Source organism: Eleutherodactylus coqui, chromosome 1, assembly GCF_035609145.1.
Source record: "Eleutherodactylus coqui strain aEleCoq1 chromosome 1, aEleCoq1.hap1, whole genome shotgun sequence".
NCBI lineage: Eukaryota > Metazoa > Chordata > Amphibia > Anura > Eleutherodactylidae > Eleutherodactylus > Eleutherodactylus coqui.
This window is the reverse complement of record NC_089837.1, coordinates 385,782,762-385,803,013: the sequence shown is the minus strand read 5'-3', so window position 1 is coordinate 385,803,013 and position 20,252 is coordinate 385,782,762. Positions and strand designations below refer to the sequence as shown.

The 20,252-nt window shown below is 42.0% G+C and overlaps 1 protein-coding gene across 2 annotated transcripts in view; it reads left to right on the top strand.

Moving 5' to 3' along the window:
• Window positions 1-18,787, top strand: part of LOC136579258 (serine/threonine-protein phosphatase 2A regulatory subunit B'' subunit beta-like) — a 63,227-nt gene extending 44,440 nt beyond the window's left edge. For both annotated transcript variants that reach the window (XM_066579661.1, XM_066579662.1), the window contains 6 exons: window positions 11,908-11,956; window positions 14,867-14,956; window positions 15,048-15,223; window positions 15,624-15,742; window positions 15,822-15,928; window positions 17,429-18,787. In XM_066579661.1, the coding sequence (XP_066435758.1) occupies window positions 11,908-11,956; window positions 14,867-14,956; window positions 15,048-15,223; window positions 15,624-15,742; window positions 15,822-15,928; window positions 17,429-17,573 (686 nt within the window). In that variant the 3' untranslated portion in view covers window positions 17,574-18,787. The remainder of the gene's footprint in view (window positions 1-11,907; window positions 11,957-14,866; window positions 14,957-15,047; window positions 15,224-15,623; window positions 15,743-15,821; window positions 15,929-17,428) is intronic.
• Window positions 18,788-20,252: the final 1,465 nt, after the last annotated feature.

The following is a 20,252-nucleotide window of genomic DNA, read 5'->3' as shown; positions in this document are numbered from 1 at the left end:
ACAGCTCGTCTAAGGTGAGGTATGTGTGTTTTTTTTTTTTCCTTGCAGTTAGGGCTTAGATTATAGCTTTGACGGTAGCATTTGCTACTGTCAAAGTTGCATCACATCGCATGCAAACCGCGTTTTCATGCGATGCAACAGAGAGGAAGGCTCCATAGGCTAACATGGGCTACAAAACCTCGCGTGTCGCGGGCATATTGCCGGACCTGCGAGGTTTGTGTGTCGTTTTGTAGCATGCTACAAAACATCTCATGTGTGAAGGAACCCATAGGAAACCATGGGCTTCTCATACATGCGATTTGTAGCATTGTAGCAATGCTACAAAATCGCGCAACTTTGCCGCCCGTGTGACGGAGGCCTTATTGTGATGTGACTCCCAGACCCGTATTTAAATGGCGGTTGAATGAAGCCCTTATTCAAGAGCCTAATGTCTCAGCGCAGATTTCCAGTCAGATCTCTGATAAAATCTATTATACATTTGCCAAATACTATGTGTCACTTTATAAGGAACATAAGGGCAGTGTAGAGAGTCTAGGGCACAATTTCATTGAATACCTCCTGCTGCCCACCCTTTCTCAGGACCAAAGAGAGTCTCTGAATACTTCTGAGGAGATTGCTGAGACCATTGATAATCTGAAATTGGGAAAGGCCCCAGGCCCAGATGGCTTCACACAATGGATAGAGACCTCGGGGGGCACTAAGGCTCCATTATGGTTTAACTTAAGGCTCATTTACATTGGACGATGCCCGACACTCGTCCCCGTATCCCCGTGAACCTGCACTGGAGCTAGCACCGCTGGCTTGCACACGGAGCGGTCAGCAGGGGGGCGGAGCAGTGCAGGAGATTTCTCTCTGCTCGCTCCCCCACCCCCCTCTCCATTCACATAACACAGGCGCTGTTTGCTATGGAACAGTGGCTGTTTAAACTGCACCATGAGCGATGATCGTAATCGCTTATCTTTTGTGCTGCTAACAGCGCCTGTGTTATGTGAATGGAGAGAGGTGGGGGAGCAAGAGAGGAGAGAAATCTCCTGCACTGCCCCGCCCCCCCTGCTGGCCGCTCCATGTGCAAGCCAGCTGCGCTAGCTCCCGTGCAGGAACACTGGAGCGAGGAAACACAGGTACAATGTCGGGCATTGTTTTCCCGACACTCGTCCAATGTAAATGAGCCTCAAGAGGTGTACAGAATATCTTCTAATACATTCCCAGGTCTGATGTGGTCAGATAGCTCTATTGTTCCTAATTTGTGCAATATTGGCCCGCTCACATATCACTCATTCTGAATATGGAGAAAGATGCGTTTTAAATATAAGCCCTCTACAAAACCCTAAAGAATGCTTCCCGTAATTCCAAACGTGAGACTTCTGCCAAGTCTGGACCGAGTTCACTTCGAATGGTGGAAGAATAATGAAGTGACAGACCTCTATCACTTTGTAACGGGATCCCATCTACTAACATTAGCCCAATTTTTGCAGGAGTGATCCCCTGAGAAAAGAAATTCTGTCCTTGCTTTATAGCATACTGAATAATCCATTGGTAGTTCCAAAAGGTTTTATTGAAGTATCGGATAACATTTGCATTAAGCTTATTTGAGTCCCCACGCAGGGGGTGCAATAATGTTGAAAAGCATATAACAATAACATAACATTTTTATTTTATTTATTTTTTTTTTTTTCCTGTTCGGATTCCACCATGTTCTTAATGTAGGCAATGGACTGGTTTAAGTGTTCAAGTTTTTCTCCTCTTCTGTGTCCCTTAATTCCACCATTGTATGTTGTGTGTTGCCTTTGATATCCCTCTCCCCCGCCCCACTCCTCTTTTCCACATCCTTCCCCCTCCTGTTATCAGTCTTTATTTGTTCTTCTATCGGTTTAGTAGCTTATGAACTAAGGGGTCTGGTTAAGCCTGATATATCTAATGAGATGGCCCAGGGCGTCCAGGTCTTGAGAAATAGGTCCATTTTGTCATCCCTCATGGCCGACAGTTTTTCATAAAGCATCATTCTTGATATTCTAGTTATGATTGGTTCTATATGAAGGGTGGGTTTCATCCATTGGAATGCGATGTAGATTTTGGTTGCCATACAGATCTGCTGTGCTAGTTTGTGTTGTTGGTTATTGTATCCCATGGGTTTGTCAGCCAGGAGGCATACAGATGGAGTGAGGGGGAATGTCTTACCCAGTACTCTAGATATGAGGTTGGTTACTCTTCTCCAGAGGGCGGCCACTATGGGGCAGGTCCACCATGTATGTAGGATTGTACCTAGGTTATTGCATCCCCTGAAACAGTTCGGGGAGGTGGTAGGGGAGTACTTATTTATCGTTGTGGGGACTAGATATGCTCTGTGGAGTATTTTTACTGCGGTTTCTGCTAAGGTTACTTGATGACTGCCTTTTGCTGCGAATGTGCAGCAATGATGCCATCGTGGTAGAGAGAGGGTAACACCCAGATCTGACTCCCAGCGTGTCATAAAGGGGAGTTTTGTGCCTTCTGGGGGTTTATTCATGGAAGCGTAGAGTGTAGATATTACGCCCGATTGAAGTGGTGACCGTAAGCAGGTTCTCTCGAAAGGTGTAGGGGCGGTTGGCGGATTAGTAGTGTTCAGTAGGGAGCGTAGGAAGCTGTATATTTGCCTTAGTTCAAACCATAGGTTTTCTGGGACTGTGTATTTATCTATCAGTTGTTGCATAGATAGTTTCCCACAGGGCATGAACTGGTGTAGGGTCGTGATGTGTTTGGCTCGCCACCATTGGTAATTTTGTTCTTGTAGGCTAAGGGGGAACGCCTGATTGGGGATCACCGGTAGTAGTTGTGGGATGGGTGACATCATGGCATATTTAAATCTGTTCTTTCTCCAAATCAAAAATTGGTGGTGGGTTAGTGGGGCTAGGTGTTGTATGTTTGTGGGTTTCCAGTTTTTATCCCAGAATATGATACCTAGGTCCAAAGGGGCCAGAAGGGCAGTTTCCACCTCTGCCCACAGGGGTCTTTTCCTGCCGGCGAACATTAGGGGGATTTGTGATAGTTGCGCTGCTATATAATATTTTTTCAGGTTGGGTACTGATAGGCCTCCGGTTCTCTTGTGATAGTGCATTACCTTTTGTTTGATTCTGGGTCGTTTGTTCCTCCAGATAAATTGAAATATGGCCTTTTGCATTTCTTGTAAGTCTTTAGGGGGGATTCCAATGGGGAGGCATCTGAATAAGTATAGTAGACGGGGCAGAACGTTCATTTTAATAGAGTTGATGCGTCCTATCCATGAAATGGAGGGGTGGTTCCATTTCTTTAAGTCTGCTTTCAACTCTGCGAACAGGGGGGGGTAGTTCTTTTTGTATAAGGTGTCTAGTTTGGGGGTGAGTTTGATACCGAGATATGTGATATGATGTTGGCATGCATTAAATCCAAAATTTAGTTCAATGAGCTTTTGTGAGTGTGAGGGGATATTGTGGAATAAGGCTTCCGTTTTGCCCATATTCACTATCAGTCCTGAGACTTCAGCAAAGGTGTCTAAGACTTTCATTAAGTTTGGTAGTGAGGTGAGGGGTTTAGTTAGAGTGAGCAGGATATCGTCCGCGAATAGGCTAGCTTTATATTCTTTGCTTCCTGCGGTCACCCCCGTTATGTTTGGGTTATTTCTAATAATTTGTGCAAGGGGTTCCATCGCCAGAGCGAAGAGGGCTGGGGATAAGGGGCATCCCTGTCTGGTTCCCCTCTGAACTAATATTTTATTTACTGTTGAGGTGGGAAGTTTTAATTCCGCGGAGGGGGTTGAGTATAGGGCGTGTAGTGCCGTAATGAAGTTCCCTTGGATACCTGCTTTTTTAAGGACAGCGAATAGGTAATCCCAGGATAAGCTATCAAAAGCTTTTTCGATGTCTAGGGATAGGGTTAGTTGTGGTGTTTTATTAGTGTTTGATATGTGTATGAGGTTAAGGACTTTTCTAATGTTGTCTGATGCCTGACGGGAAGGAATAAAGCCTACTTGATCTTTGTGGATCAGTGAGGGGAGAAATGTGTTTAGTCGTTTCGCTAATATGCTGGTCAGGATCTTATAGTCTATATTTAATAGTGAAATTGGTCTGTAGTTTTTTGGGGAGGTATGGTCTTTATTAGGTTTGGGGATGACAGTTATATGGGCTTTAAGGAATTCGTCTGGAACAGTTTTTCCTAATAGAATGTCATTATAGAAGCGCGTTAGGGGCTGTGAGAGGACGGTGCTAAATTTTTTATAGTACAAGGCGGTAAGGCCGTCTGGGCCTGGGGCCTTACCTGGTTTCAGTAGTTTGATAGTCTCTTCCACTTCTTCTACCGAGATGTGTTGGTTGAGGTGGTCATTTTGGTGATCTGAGAGCTGTGGGAGCATTAGATTATTTAGAAACTCTTGGGGGGCAGAAGGCGATTTTTGGGGTTTATATGTATATAATTTGTTGTAAAAGTCAAGGAACGTGTTAGCAATTTTATCGGGGTCCGCTGAGCATGATCCATTTTGTGTTCTAATGGAGTGGACTATGTTAATTTTTTCTTTCGCTCTAAGGCGTGATGCCAGTAGTTTGTCAGGTTTATTGGCCAGTTTGAAGTACACTGATTGAGTCCATTGGAGGGCCCTTTCTGCCTGGTTTGTATATAGAAGGTCGATTTGTAGTTTGGTATCTCGGATGTTTTTCGTCAGGGCTATACTAGGGCGTTGCTGGTTTGCTATTTCTAGCAGGGCGAGGCGTCTTTCTAGTGCTTGTAGAGCTTGTGTTTTTTCCTTCTTTTTGGTAGCAGAAATTCTGGAAATTTGGCCTCTCATGAAGGCTTTATGAGCCAGCCATACCCAGACAGGTTCGGACGTATTATTGTCGTTTGTTGCTAGGAATTCCGTCAGTTGCTCTGTTGTTTGTGCCAACGTTATGGGGTCTTTCAGTATGGACTCATTGAGTCTCCATTTTCTTGGTAGAGGCTGCGGGGTAGTATTTATAAATTGGGTGAGGACTATGTCATGATCTGACCAGGCGCATGGGATGTGTCTAGCCTGGGCAAGTATGGGGAGTATATGGGTCGATACCAGGGCCCAATCGATGCGCGAGTATGTTTTGTGCGGGGCCGAAAAAAAGGTGTAGCCTCTGCTCGTGCCGTGCATCTCCCTCCAACAGTCTGCTATTGCTAAGTCTTTCAGTGTATTGTTTATTGAAATTCTTTGTGAAGGGCTTAATTTGTCTGGACTTTGGGAGGAACGGTCTAGGGCCGGGGAGAGGGCCATGTTGAAGTCTCCCATCCAATATATAGAAGCTTTCGGTATCTCTCTTAGTTTTCTGGCGATTTGAGTAAATAGTTTGCAAGGATTGTTCACGGGGGCGTATGAATTTACTATTACTAATTTATGTTCCCTGAGCTTACCGTGTAGTATGACATATCTCCCTTGTGAGTCTATTTCTGTTTTGTCTATTACGAGGGGGAAGGAATTATGTAGGAGAGTTGTAACTCCTTGGTGTTTTTTGGATGCAACCGACGAGAAGACTCTGGTGTATTGTGGGTGTAGGTAGCTAGGGGCAGAGGTGGTGGAAAAATGGGTTTCTTGAAGGCAAATGATGTCGGGTTTGACTTTAAGGTATTGTGTAAATGCCTTCCTTCTCTTGAGTGGGGAGTTGAATCCCTTAACGTTGTGTGAGATTATGGTAGCCATGTTGGGGCGGTAGAAGAAGGCTGAATATTTCTGGGGTGTGGCCCTGTTGGGGGGGTAGGAGGAGGCTGAGTGTTTCTAGAGTGTAACTGGTGTTTTTGGGTAGTAATGTGGTGGTAGTCGTTAGGCAGGTGGTGTGTGGAATTACCTTTCAGTACATACAATGGCATTGTAGAAATAACAGTTAAAACAAATATCAAGGTTTCGAACGGGTTTGGGTCTCTTTCGGAACCCAAGAAATCCCAAACTGAGTGTTCCCTTAAGAACATCAAAAGGGGACACTCAAAGTCTGGTGAGGATTGGGCGTCAAGTTTCTCCGCCCCGTCCCAATGCGAAAATTTATCATAACATTTAACAGAAACAATTAAACAATTCAATCTGGTTTACCAGGTCATTTTGACCTTTTGACTCCGGAGGAAACAGTTTTTAAGTTTCCTTGTGCCTATCCACGTGGGGCCCGCACACCACCTGTGTTGGTGTTAAGCTTACGTCTCCTCAACCCGTTACGGGGGGGGGAGGGGGTCAATTATGTATATTTTATAGAATGCGGGGGCCCCAGGCGGACAAGCCACTCATGGGTTGTAGGTGGGTTGCCAGGTCTCGCCGTGGGTGTAGTGCCTTTGTCTATTGGCATCGCTCAAGTCCACCTTCGTTTGTCCATGTGTATCACAGGGAAGGTCCCTTTTCAGTAGGTAGTGTCTAGTGGATGTTGGGGAGTAGTCATGTGGTAGCTGAGCCACCCCACGCCCCCCTGTGGAGGGCCTGGGGGGGGCCAGCCCCGTCGGGGCCAACAAGCACTACTAGTTAAATGATACATATCTGAATCAGGCGCTCTGGGTTCGGTTTTCGTTGATGTTCATTCTGCGGCGTGGATTTCCCGCTGTTGTCCAGGAACGCGTTGGTCGTTGTTGTCTAGGGGATCTGCTCGGTTCGCTCACATAGGGGATGTGTTCCTCCTCTAAGATGCGTTTTCCTTCTTCCAAGTTTCTTATTGAGTACGACCTTTGGTTGATGCGGACCAACAAGGCAAATGGAAAGTTCCAGCGGTATCTTATATTCGCTTGCTGCAGGGCTAGGGTTATGGGCCTCAAAGCTCTTCTTTTTGCAAGAGTGGACGGAGCAATGTCTGCAAACATTTGGACTGAGGTGGGGACCCCCGGCAGCGAGTCTAGGTTGCGTGCAGCCGTTAGGAGTTGATCTCTCATCTCTGAGTAATGGAGCTTCAGGATAGTATCTCTTGGTAAGTCAGTATTGGTCGGTCTTGAGAGGGCACGATGTATTCTGTCTATCCGTAGGGATTCCTGCGCTACTTGGGGGAGGAGAGCGGAGAACAGATTCGTAGCGGCCTCTTTCAGGTTGATGATAGACTCTGGAAGGCCTCGGATGCGTATGTTAGCTCTCCTACTCCGGTTTTCGAGGTCCTCACATTTTAGTTCAAGCGCTTCTACTCTTTCAGCACAGTCATCCCATCTCGCTCTTTCATGGTCCAGCGCGTCTATGATGTCGTCCGTTTTGTGTTCAAGATCGTTGGTTCGCTGGCCTAGATCGTTAATTTGTCTGGATATGTCGTGCACCGCTGCCTGTAGCTCCTCTCGGAACAGTTTCTTGATGTGTGTAAGGAGCTTCGAGTCTGAGGAGGAGAGATCAGAAGCTTGGTGCATACTTGGTGGGTCGATGTTCTGGCCGGTGCTTGGGATGTCTCCGTTTTCGGAGTTGTGGGGTGATTGCTCCATCTGCGTTAATGGGGTATATTGGTTGCCCGAGAACAGTTCTGGTAATGTACACTGTGATGTTGTAGGCTGGCCCTTGCTTTGTCTGTTGGTCCTCCTGGACATTATAGATGTTTCAGATTGTGAGGTCTTCTAGTTTGGTGTTAAAAGTTGCTTCTGTTCTGAAGAGAGGGACGGGGTCAGAGCGCAGCTCATGGGTAGGCCGTAGTCATTCCACTAACTGCGTATGACCCTTTTCCTGTGGGGGGGTTGCAGGTCAGCGGAAGTCTTTTGTGAATATTCTTAAATATATGCTTGCGTTTGTGGCCGTTTGTAGGATGCCTTTTATAGCAGTTGTTGTGTGGTTAGCTTCTGCAGGTTCAGGGTGCAGATTTTATCATAATCCATTGGTAGAAGATAAACTCCTGTTTATGTTAAGGCGGGAGACAGATCTACAAATCAACCTGTCAGAAGAGAGAATGTTCCACTGTTGTGAAACTATTTCTAAAGGCAGTAACCAGGTCACCTTAATGGAGACCTCCATAAAAATCCTACACTGTACTTATTTGGTACCTATTAGACTAAACAAATTCTACCAATCCACTTTGCCGTCATGTCTCAGGGGGTGCATGAAGATGGGATCCCAATTACATATTTGGTGGATGTGCTTGGAGGTGTCCAGACTCTGGCCTCAGGTTCATAGTTGGTTGCATAGATTAATTTTAGGCCCATTCCAAAGATCCCCAACGGTCTTCCTACTGGGAGACCGCCCACCAAGAGCTAGACACCAGGTACATAAACTTATACAAAATATCTGTATGCTGACCAGAATCCATATAGTGGCCAGATAGAAACAACCCCACCTGTTTTTTTTTTCCTGGAAGAATCGTACAAATAGCTCTGTATGAAAGAAAACGTGCCATACGGACAGATACACTAGAAAGGTATGGAGGGTTGTGGGGACCATGGATTGACCTCGTTGATATACCAGGATTCCGTCATAACCTCCCTTTGACCTACAGCCTTCCTGGTAACTGTAGACGTGGATTATTTTTTTTTTTTTTTTTTTTTTTTAGGACCACTGAAATTTTTTATAGCAAAAGAGAAGCAGGCTGACCTACGGTTGAGTTTGATAAGTTTTATTGTTTAGTTTATAGTTCAGAATAAAATGTACTTACTACATAGCTCATGACAAAATTTGAGAACATTTATGATTGGACTGCAAACATAACTGTACCGCTTTTTGGTCCATTGACATTATTGCCCCCTGCGTGGGGATAACTGATGCATGAATGGCATATGTATCAGATTTTGCTGAAAAACCTTTGACACTAAAATTAGGTCAATATAGCAACACATGACAAATTACACTGTCACTATTTAACAAAAACTAGGCCCAAAAGCAGAAGCCATGTGTTAAATAAAAACAGTTAAGCACACCCTTAGGCCTCCTGTCCATGGCTGTACCCGTAAAACGCTGCGGATATTTATTAATACCATGATTCGCCGTCCATGCGCAATGTATTGTGTATAAACAGCATTTGCATACGCTGCCTATACAAATGTGTAGGGTTCATGCTGCGAGGTATGAAGAGAAATAGAGAATGCTGCGATCTAGTTCTCTTGTATATCTGCATGCGCATGGATCAATGACAGACCCTTGACTTCATTGATTCCATTCACCATGTATCACGTAGCCGTGTAATACCCATGAAAAAACGCCCATGGACATGAGCCCTTACCGCTTCCATAGAAATTAAGAGAATAAGTAGCAGCCAGATGCTGCTAATCAAATGGCTTTCATTAATTGATCATCAGCAAGTGTGACCACCTCTAAGAGCGGATGTTTTGGCAGTTTGCTGATCTGGAGCATTCAGGCATGTGTTAACACAATGTCAAGGAGAAAAGACCCCTGCAATGATATTGGAGAAGTATTTGCTGCTGTCTATCAATCTCGGAAGGTCATTAAGGCCATTTTAAACTATTTGAAGTCTATCATTCTACAGTGAGAAAGATAATTGTCTTGAGTGTTTTTCATTTGGGAATACAGTATTGCCAGGAATGAACATCCCAGCAAATTCACCCTAGGGTCAAACTGTAGTGCTTAGAAAAATGACAAAAAAACGCAAGAGCTACATCTCGGACTCTTAATACAGATCATGCTAACTGAGGCTTTTAAAGCTCATGACAGCAGAAAAAGACTGAACAAGTATGGCTTGTTTGGAAGGGTTTCCAAGAGAAAGCTGGCTCTTTCTAAAAAGAAGCAGCTTGGCTAAAGTCTGAAAAGATGCATCTGAGCAAACCACAAGACTTCTGAAACAATGTCCTTTGGACAGAAGAAACCAAAGTGAAAGTGTTGACCATAATGGCCAGTGCCACGTTTGGTGAAAGCCACACAGCAGATCAGCACAAACGACTCATACCAGCTCTCAAGCATTATGGTAGAGGAGGGATGATTTGGATGCATGTTTTGCAGCCTCAGGACTTGGGCACTTTGCAGTCATTGAGTGGCCCAGGAACTCCTGTGTATGTACAAGTATTCTAAAGTCAAATGTGAGGCCATCTATCCAAAACTAAAGTTTGGCTGAATCTGGGTCATGCAACAAAGCAATTACCCCAAGCACACCAACAAATTTACATCACAATGACTGAAACAAAATTTTTTTTTTTTCCCCTCAAAGTTTTGCCCAGTAAAAGTCCAGACTTCAACCCCATTGAAATACTTTGGTGGGTCCTTAAGAGAGCTGTGCATAAACAAAGGCCCTCAAATCTCACTGACCTGAAGCAACGTTGCAAAAAGCGAGCCAAAATTCTCTCAGAACGAAATTAGAGACTGATTGTCATAAGAAAATGATCACTTCAAGTTCTTGCTGCTAAAAGTGGTTCTATAAGCTGTTGATTCAAGGGGTGCACTTAATCTTTCACACACTGTTTCTGCATTTTAGTCTAGTAATGGCACTATGTAGTTTGTCATGTGGTGGTGTTCATTTGAGATTGTATTTTACCAAGACCTGAATCCCATTGAAGATCTGTGGGTTGACCTGAAGAGGGCGCTATACACGAGAAGCCCTTGCAATCTGACAGGTTTGGAGCACTTTTGCAAGGAAGAGTGGGCAAAGATTGCAAAGTCAAGAAGTGCCATGTGGGTAGACAACTACCCAAAAAGATTGAATGCTGTCATAAAGTGTTAGTTTTAGGGTGTGTATATTTATGCAACCACATTGTTTTAGGGGTTTTTTTTCGACCCTAAAAGATGTGTTTGTTTTTCAATGGAATCGTACAGATAACGGGTCATATTGAAGGTGGAAATCTGAAATGATTTAACTTTTGTTGAATTCTTTTGCCATGACAAACATGGCATTTTAACAAGAGGTGGGTAGACTTTTTTTATGGTGTGTGTGTGTGTGTGTTACACAGAATGACACCCTATCTGTCAAAGTTTTAGAACGCCTCAATTTTTTTCAGTCATGTTTACATTTAACATTAAGATCCAGCAAATAACATAAAATAGTTTCAAAAGTTAGCTAAAACTTTTGAATTTGGGGGGCTTTTTTCTGGGAACACCTCAAGGATACCGAAAGTAAATTATGATTTGAAATTGGATGCAAACTATTCTTACTTAGGTATCTTAACTTTTGTAGATTGCTTTCAAACCCTATGATTCAATATAACCAGTGTTGGAACAGACTGCATTACAACACCCTCTAGGGCAGGATTTATGCTTCAGGACAGCGTACAGGGCTATCATAATGGCAAGAAAAAGGCAATTAACCAAAGACAGACAGATGATTATAACCCTTATTAGTGTAGATCTGTCCTACAGAGAAATTGCCAAGAAAGCCAAGCTGGCAGTCAGTACAGTTTCCTATAACATCAAAAGGTACTTGGAAACTAGAGGAAAGTCTGGCATGAAGAGGTTTGGCAGACCAAAGGCCACTACAAAATCGGATGGCAAGTTTTTGAGAGTCAACAGTTTGCTTTATTGGCGGCTCACAGCACAAAGTCTCCAAATACAGAGAATACAGCAAAACAATTTAAACTGTGAAGCGAAGACTTCTATCTGCAGTTTTGAGAGGCAGAGTATCTGTACTCCATGCAATACCCTCTGGTGTACGCCTAGTTGGTCAGATGTTCATATTATAGTGGGTCCAAAACTTTCTTCTAGTTTACTTCAGAACTACTTAAGAGAAGGAGAAAAAGCTGGTAGGCTTCATAGAATGGAATGTCCAGACTTAAACTCCATAGAGCTTGTTTGGGATAAACTGGACAGAAGGCTGGAAGCAAAGCGACCTTCAAGTGCAGCACATTTGTAGGAATTTCTGAAACAATGTTGGGAAGAAATTTCGGAACAATATTTGAATGCAATTGTAGAAAGAATGGCCCGATGGTCTAAAGCTGTAATATCAGCTAGGGGTGGCTACTTTTGATTACAAAGTTTAATCCATTTTTGTTCATCTTGTTTGTTCTATGCTTTCATTTCAAAATACATTTGAGACATTTTAATCTTCTTTTCCTTTTTTTTTTTTTAAACCCCAGCTATATCAAGTAGAGTAATTGAAAGGATATTCTCCGGAGCCGTAACACGGTGGGTATATTCTTTTCCTTAATGTAAGTTCTCATAACATTGATCCATCTACTGTTGTTGTGTAAACTATTCAGATCATTTAGCAGTTATATGTCATTGATATTTTATATCAACTAGGCGAAATGACATGAGCATCAGTAATTTTGAAACTTTGTGCACATAAGTCACTTCATGCAGCTATATTCTTCCTACTGCAAGCATGAATGCAGACGTGTAACTCTTTCAAAATAGGACTGACATGCCGCCGTTTTTTTCATTTTCTTTATTTATTTTGTTACTGTCTCCTTACTGATGATATTAGCATCAAGTGGGGATACTCTATTCTGGCTAGAGCTATAGTATCGTCTGGTTGTAATATCTATATCTAATTTAACCCTAGCTGGTCTCCTTTTTTTGCAACAAAAACGGCGTTATATTGACTAGGAACCATTTTTATGGTCTCAAATTACCTAGGAGAGTAGATTTTTATTTTAATTCTCTTCTTTAGTATCGCTGAGGGATAACAGATACGTTATCTTCTAAGATTTTGTCTTTTTTTGAAGCCACTACCCAGCTAGATTATCTTTTGCTGGTATTTATCTATTACAGCCATTATCCGGTTTTACGATTTGTTTGCTGGAATTGTTCTATTTGAATCCCTGAGGAACCCACTTTTTGTGGGGAAAACGTGTAGGGTTTTTACCATCGCTCAGGTTTTCCGTGATGTCGTCCCTAACTATTAGGATGACACCTGAGCAACAACGTTAATTACCTTTCTGTAAATCCCAGGACAAAGATTACATAATAGTTGAGTGCAAAATTTTGTCATTCGACCTGGCTGGTCTTTATTTCCTTGAAAAAAGTGGCATCAGGTCATACTATTGCTCAGGCATTGGCAAGGTCACCCCTTATTATTAGGATGACACCTGTGCAATCATTTTTCTCCATCTTATTGACTCAGGACAATCATTACAGAACAGTTGAGTGCAAAGAAAAACTTTTTTGCTACCACACTTGATTGGTCCACACCCACTTATAAGTGGCATCGATCAGAATTTATATATATTTTTTTTATGATACGTCCTCATCTTATGATATATGTATGTGTGTTTGTCCTTCTTTATTTTAAGTATTGCGAATAAAAGTTATATTTTAAATTTATTAGTTTGAGGGTCCACGCAGTAAGTTTTGCTAAATCTTTTCTCTGGACTGATACTGCCTCTGTGAAATTCTACTATGGAGACTACAGAAACAAAAAAAAATATATTCATTTTTGGAAAAAAATAATAAAAGGAAGTAAAAGTTAAAAAAAAAATAATTCCATATTAATAACAAAAAAGTATATTTCGTATTGTCGCATCCATAAGTCTGCTCTATCAAAGTAACAATTTTTTATCCTGCACGGTGAACATCATCAATACCATGATACCACACTGTCACCTGAACTTCAACATTTAGGATTAGTTAAACCTCGCTGTTTCTTCCAGAAAAAGCACCACACCTGTCATAGAATGGTAGAATTGGAAGGGACCTCCAGGGTCATCCGGTCCAACCCCCTGTTCCTCGCAAAATTCACTAAATCATGCCCAACTCATATTTGTCCAGCCTCTGTTTAAAGACTTCCATTGAAGGAGAACTTACCACCTCCTGTGGTAACCTGTTCCACTCATTCATCCCCCTCACTGTCAGAAAGTTGTTTTTTTTAAATACATAATTTGTTTCTCCTCCCTTTCAGTTTCATCCCATTGCTTCTGGTCTTTCCTTGTGCAAATGAGAATAGGGCTGATCCCTCTGCACTGTGACAGCCCTTCAGATATTTGTAGACAGCTCTTAAGCCTCCTGTTGGCCTTCTTTTTTGCAAGCTACCCATTCCTATATCTTTTAACCATTCCTCATTGGACATGGTTTGCAGACTGTTCACCACACTGGTAGCTTTTCTCTGAACTTGCTTCAGTTTGTCTTTTTTTAAGTTGGGGTGCCCAGGACTGGACACCGTATTCCAGATGAGATCTGACCAAGGAAGAGTAAAAGGGGGATAAATGCTTTTTTTTAATACATCACAGAATTATTTGCCTTTTTTGCTACTGCATCACACTGTGGATTCATGTTCAGTCTGTGATCTATTAGGAAATAAGCTAAAGCAGCAGCACATGGGAAAAAAGCTTGGGTATCCTCTCATTCTGTATGTGCATTTTTCGTTCCCAGAGGTAGGACTTTGAATTTCTCCTTGTTAAATACCATTCTGTTAGTCACTGCCCACTGTTCAAGCTTTTCTAGATCTTTTTGAATTTTCTCTCCTCTCTGTTAGCCGTCCCTCCTAGCTTTTTGTTATTGGCAAACTTCATCAGTTTCCCCTCAATTCCCTCCTCTAGATCATTTATAAACATGTTAAAGAACACTGGGCCTAGGACAGTTGGATGTGCAGCCATTTATGACCACTCTGAGTGCGATTACTCAGCCAGTTGTGAATCCACCTAACAGTTGCCTTGTCAATCCCATATTTGGTCATTTTTTTCAATAAAAATGGTATGAGATACTTTGTCAAATGCTTTACTAAAGTCAAGATATATTCTATCTACTGCATTTCACTGATCAGTCCAGTCCATGGGCTGTGGCTGGTATTGCAGCTCGCCTCTGTTGAAGTGAATGCCGCTAAGTTGCAATACCTAACACAACCTGTGGGAAAGGTGTGGTGCGGTTTCTGGAAGAAAGCAGCAATGTTTTTCTACTCATGGGCAATCCCTTTAAAGATAGTTGATATGTTAATCTACAAAAACAAAACTCCTACCTTTTTTGATGTCGTACTATGGCAAGTTTAAAAAGATGAATTATACACCTTATTTTATGTCTTTACTTTTCAGAATATCTGTAGGTTGCGGTTCTTTTTTCCTTGTTAAGTTTACTGGTTTCTGTTTTTATTCTGTCTCCTAGTGGTCGAAAAGCACCGAAAGACCGAAAGATTAGCTATGCTGATTTTGTGTGGTTTCTCTTATCTGAAGAGGACAAGAAAATACAGACGAGGTGAGTTCAACAAGATACATGGGTTTCTGGATGCACATACGGGATTGTTCTTCTTGGAGTCATTGATTTAGTTGTGTTTGTAATTATTCAGCATTGAGTACTGGTTTCGCTGTATGGACCTTGATGGAGATGGAGTATTATCAATGTATGAACTGGAGTACTTCTATGAGGAACAATGCCAGAAGATGGAGAGCATGGCCATTGAGCCCTTACCATTTGAAGACTGTCTATGTCAAATGTTGGATCTTGTAAAACCTAAGTGTGATGGTAAGTGTCAAGCTCATATTAAACAATAAAGGTGTTTTGCAGGCAAAGTACTATTGACCTATCAGTGGCGGGTCTGGTGCTCGGGAACCCGGCCTATCAGCTGATCAGGCGCCCGTTACACACAATGGTCGAAATAAAAGCTGCTGCTCCCACCCCTATGCAATGATCGGCACTTGTAACTGGAGATGCAGATCTAATTTGAAATATAGATAGGTCATCAATGCTATTTTTGCCTGGAAAACGCCTTTAATAGCGTCCTTTTTTTTTTCATTACTTATGTCAACTTGTATACATTTATGATTTACTCTTTCCACTATGTAAATGTTTGTGTGAGACTATTATGATATGGCTATGCGAAAGCATCTAGGTTATCTCTCTCATGATGTCCGCTTCTCCAAAGGTAAAATTACACTCCATGACTTGAAGAAATGTAAACAAGCAAATCTGTTTTTTGACACTTTCATAAATCTTGACAAATATTTGGACCACGAACAAAAGGATCCATTTTCTGTATTGCGGGTAAGTAACGAACGCTCTGTATCTAGTATAAAGACGTAAGATTTGGCTTTAGTGCTCACGGATTATCATTCTAATGTAGGTTGGTGAAAATGAAGGACAAGAACTTTCAGACTGGGAAAAATATGCTGCTGAAGAATATGCCATCTTAGTAGCTGAAGAGGCTGCCTCAGAACAGTGGAATGAGGGGTAGGAAGAAAACATGTGAACAGTATAGTGTTAATACGGTCTTAGCAATCCATGTTATTAGGGTAATGGTTATTTTCATGGTCATACACCAGTAAACGCAGTAATGCTACTTTAACATAGAGAACTCAAATATGTAATTCCTTGTGACAGGACAAGCTTTTTCCTTCTAATGGTCGTGTAATTGATAAATACTTCTTTAAAGGACCACCCCGGTGACTTTTTTTATTTTCCATTCATTATGTGGCTATTCCATATATATATATTCATTCGCTCACACAAGAGTAAAACGCAGTAAATAGAACACCTTAATTTGCAGTGGGTTTATTCACATGAGCATATTTTTTCTCACGATCTGTGATTGCATGGAAAAATTGTGGCATGGCCTATTTTGGTGCATATTGCACACCGTAAAAGCCCACTGAAATAATGTGCATGCCTAAATATGCAAAAAGCCTGCGTATTCATTGGGTCTTTATGCAAAATTAATCAAGCGGCCGAAATGCGTTTACTCCTGGGCGAATGAGTCCCTAGTTATTTTTTTTCTATCTGAAACATTCTGGGATCCTTCTCAGGTGGTTATGTAAGCTTAGACCAGCTCAGATCTACTTGGGTTTATGTGTTCTGACACCAGTAAATTTTAGTCTGTGTGATGCTGTTACATGGATCCTATCACAGAAACTGTCTAAAGAAGGGTGGGAGGACACATAGTCTATCAGTTACTGATGATGGTCACACAGATATAATAGAGGAGATCAGTGGTTCATCTTTCTGACTGTATACTTGAATATAGAAGGTAATGATCATTAAACTGTCTATCCAGGAGTCAGAAATTGTATAGCTTCTAGCAGCTGTTGTGCTGATGCATTATGGGACTGATATGAAAGTAAAACCAAACATTCTCACCATCAACATGGTGCCTGATATAAGTATTACACAGGGGGCTGACATGCTTGGAAGTGGCTACAATACACAGAGAAGACCTCTAGAGTGTCACAGGTAATCAGGTGAGGGTGGGGAGGGATGGAAAAAATGTTTTTTCGCCTGAGTGGTCCTTTAAGTGTTTGCAACAAACTTAGAACTAATACCATGTTCTAATATATTGATAACCTTCTGGGCTGTGCATTCCAACTCTTCATCCTAAGTTACAGGCAAATGCCGAAGGTCCAGCGTTGGGTTAAAAGCTTTCAGTCCTTATTAAACAATCCAGACAGACATGAAGGAACAGAAAGCATAGCCTATGATTAAGGGCAACATGCTTGTCTGAAACATGTAAGGACGGCACATGCTCCCTGTTCTTTCATGTCTGTCTGGATTGTACAATAAAGACTGAAGGCTTTTAACCGAACGCTGGACCTTCTCCATTTTCCTGTGCATCAGTTGTGGCTTCCAGCCAGTCCTTGCATGGGAGCGACTGCAGAGGGGCTGGTTTCTGGTTAGCACTTCATTGTAAGTTGGGTACATTTGTGTTGGGCCTATTTTATCATTATTTTTCTACATCAGGTATGATGCAGAATTAAATTCTTTGGAGACGGATATAGTGAATGACAAAAACTATGTGATGGATAAAAGCTCTTTCTTGGATATGGCTTCCGAAGAGTCACAAGTGGACATTGATGAATACGATTATGAAGATGACTTTGAATGAACAGAAGAGTAAAGGAGAATCCAGCAGCCGGTCTGCCATGTGTATTTGCTGTGGACAGCACTTTATATGTAATATAGAATAAACTACAACAATCAACAGTGACTTAAAAGCAATGATTTTTATTTATTGCTAATCTATTTATTTGTGTATCATTTAATTTGCTGTGCTATGTTGGGGGTCCTGCATTTCAATAATATGACCATATTCATATTTGCATTGTGAAAACAACCATTTTTCTATAAAGGGACTGTTGCCATCTTTTTCCATCCCTCTCTGGGGGCACATAATGTAGTGCGAGGCACACTTATTACAGGGATATGTCTGCTGTGTGCATCTCTGCAGTAGTGCCTTCTATCAGTGGCAGCACAAATATAGAGGACTACTTATAGTAGTCCTGGATATTCATGAACTGCAGGCTAGCTACACCCATCCCGCCTTCCAGCCAATGATTGACAGCTCTCTGCTTATTACGGTGCATAGAGAGAGCTGCCAATCATTGGCTGAGGGGTGGTGTGGGTGTGGCTAGCCTGCAGCTCATGAATATGCAGCACTAATGAGGTGTCTGGCTGCTAATAATAAAATGCAAGTTTCTCCAAAAGTACTACACAGATACATAAAGCATATATATAATGATATCTCAATGTAATCAGTGTGACGGGCACTACCTTATGGTACTCAGCGAGGGATGCAAAAGCATGGCGGCAGACTCCCTTTAATGAGTTGTTACTGTCGGCATGTATGCTAACGAGTACTTAAAGGCGTGTTCTGAAGGACATATAGTAGCAAGCAAAGGAACACCCCTCCTATCTCCAACCTGTATGATTTTTCCAGTGACCTGTGAGGACCCTTTTTTTTTATTTTTCTCCTTTTGTCCTATTCGTGCCAGAGTATGCTGAGCCTATGCTGAGCTGTTTGCTTAGGCAGCATATACTATAGAACCTGTTCGCTTTGGTGTCGTTCTTGTCACATTCCATTTTGTAACAGGACCCATCAATGAAAGACTTTTTGTTGTAGTCTACAGAAGAAAACAAAACAATTTGGTCGAGTGCCTTTAAATGTACATATGTAAATTCAGGCATTTTTCATTATTTTATTATAATACATTGGATAACAATAGTATGTGTAAATCTTTGCTGTGTAGAAGTTTAAAGACTTTGGGAATTTATATATTGTATTTTCAAATAAAACTATATATTTTGCACACAAAGCTGTAAAGCCATTTAACAATGAAGTTGTCCATGTCTTGTGTGGCTGAAGTGACATTGGAGCTTGGGCCTGGCTTTCCTCAAAAGTAGCAAAGGCAAATGTTGTTTCACACTAGCACCGAACAGTTAAGACTTCTTGGCAAGTCCGACTTCCACTTTTTGCTGTTCAGCTGAGCTACTAAAATGTATTTGCGCACTCTTTATTCAAGTGAGACTTCTGGATTTATGAAATGGCACTTAACACTTACAAACATAAACCTGGAGAATCAAGTAGAAATGTGTTCCTCAAAGTAGCAAACCTATTGTTGGTCTACAGCAGTGGTCCCAAACTGATGGCTCACAACTTCTTGCTATGCGAGTTCTGAAGGATGACCATATCTACTGGCAAATGACATTACTGCAGACGTATCTTAACCCCCTAACAGTGCCAATTTGGATGGCATAAGAGTAGTGTCAAATATCACACTGAAATATTTAACAGCAAGCAATTTCCCTATTTTTTTAAATATCCACATGCAGCTAGGGCTACATTATGACTTTAATCATGACACAAGTTGCACAGCCAAAGATTGTACTCTGGCCTTTCGACATTACATCCTAATACAAATGGAGATGGTTGCTGCAAACCAAAAATCACAATAAATCTATCAGATTTGTATTTCACGTGGTTGACAACTTGCAAATTCACTACATTCACTTATATTTGGCTGCAAAACGCGTCATATGGCCAAAGGTGGCCCTGCTATATTACATCCTAAGTCGCTGTGTAGCTCTGGTCATGAGCAGTGCTTCTACCAGTAGTTGTTAATCTGGTCAGCGCATATGTTAATTTCCCTTCCTTATTATCTGTCCAGCTCTACTAGATCATCTCTGTTGCCACATTTAGTGGTTTCGGATTAGTAAGAGTTAATTCTTGCACTTAGGCTTCCTTCACACGGGCAACAGCGATATTGCAGCTATGTCTTGTAAGATATTGCTGCGTTACTGCATTATTTTTTTTTGTGCTTTTGCTGAGATTTTTGGGAAGGGGGGCTTGAAATATAAGCGGTACCATGAAAATAAGCTCCAGCTGCAAATAAATAAATAACAATGCAGGAGCTGTCTGCTCCGCTGCACTTCTCCAAAGCTCCGGCACTTGTCTGCAGTCTTCAGCCAGCGCTTTCTAGTAAGGAAAGGTTCAAAAATCCTGCCTCCAAGAAGCGCTGGCTCTGATTGGCTGAGCCGCAGCACTTGAGAACCAATCACTGCCATTTAATGTGATGGCTGTAATTGGTTCATCAAGCGCTGCAGTGATTGGTTCTCAAAATGCTGCAATTCAGCCAATCAGAGCCAGCTCTTCCTGGAAACTGAACTTCCTTTGAACCCCCTGACCAGAAAGCGCTGGCTGAAGACTGTAAACAAGTGTGTCGGAGCTTTGGAGGAAACAGCAGTGTGCCGGAGCTTAAGGGGAAACTGTAGGGTTTCCTAATGTAAA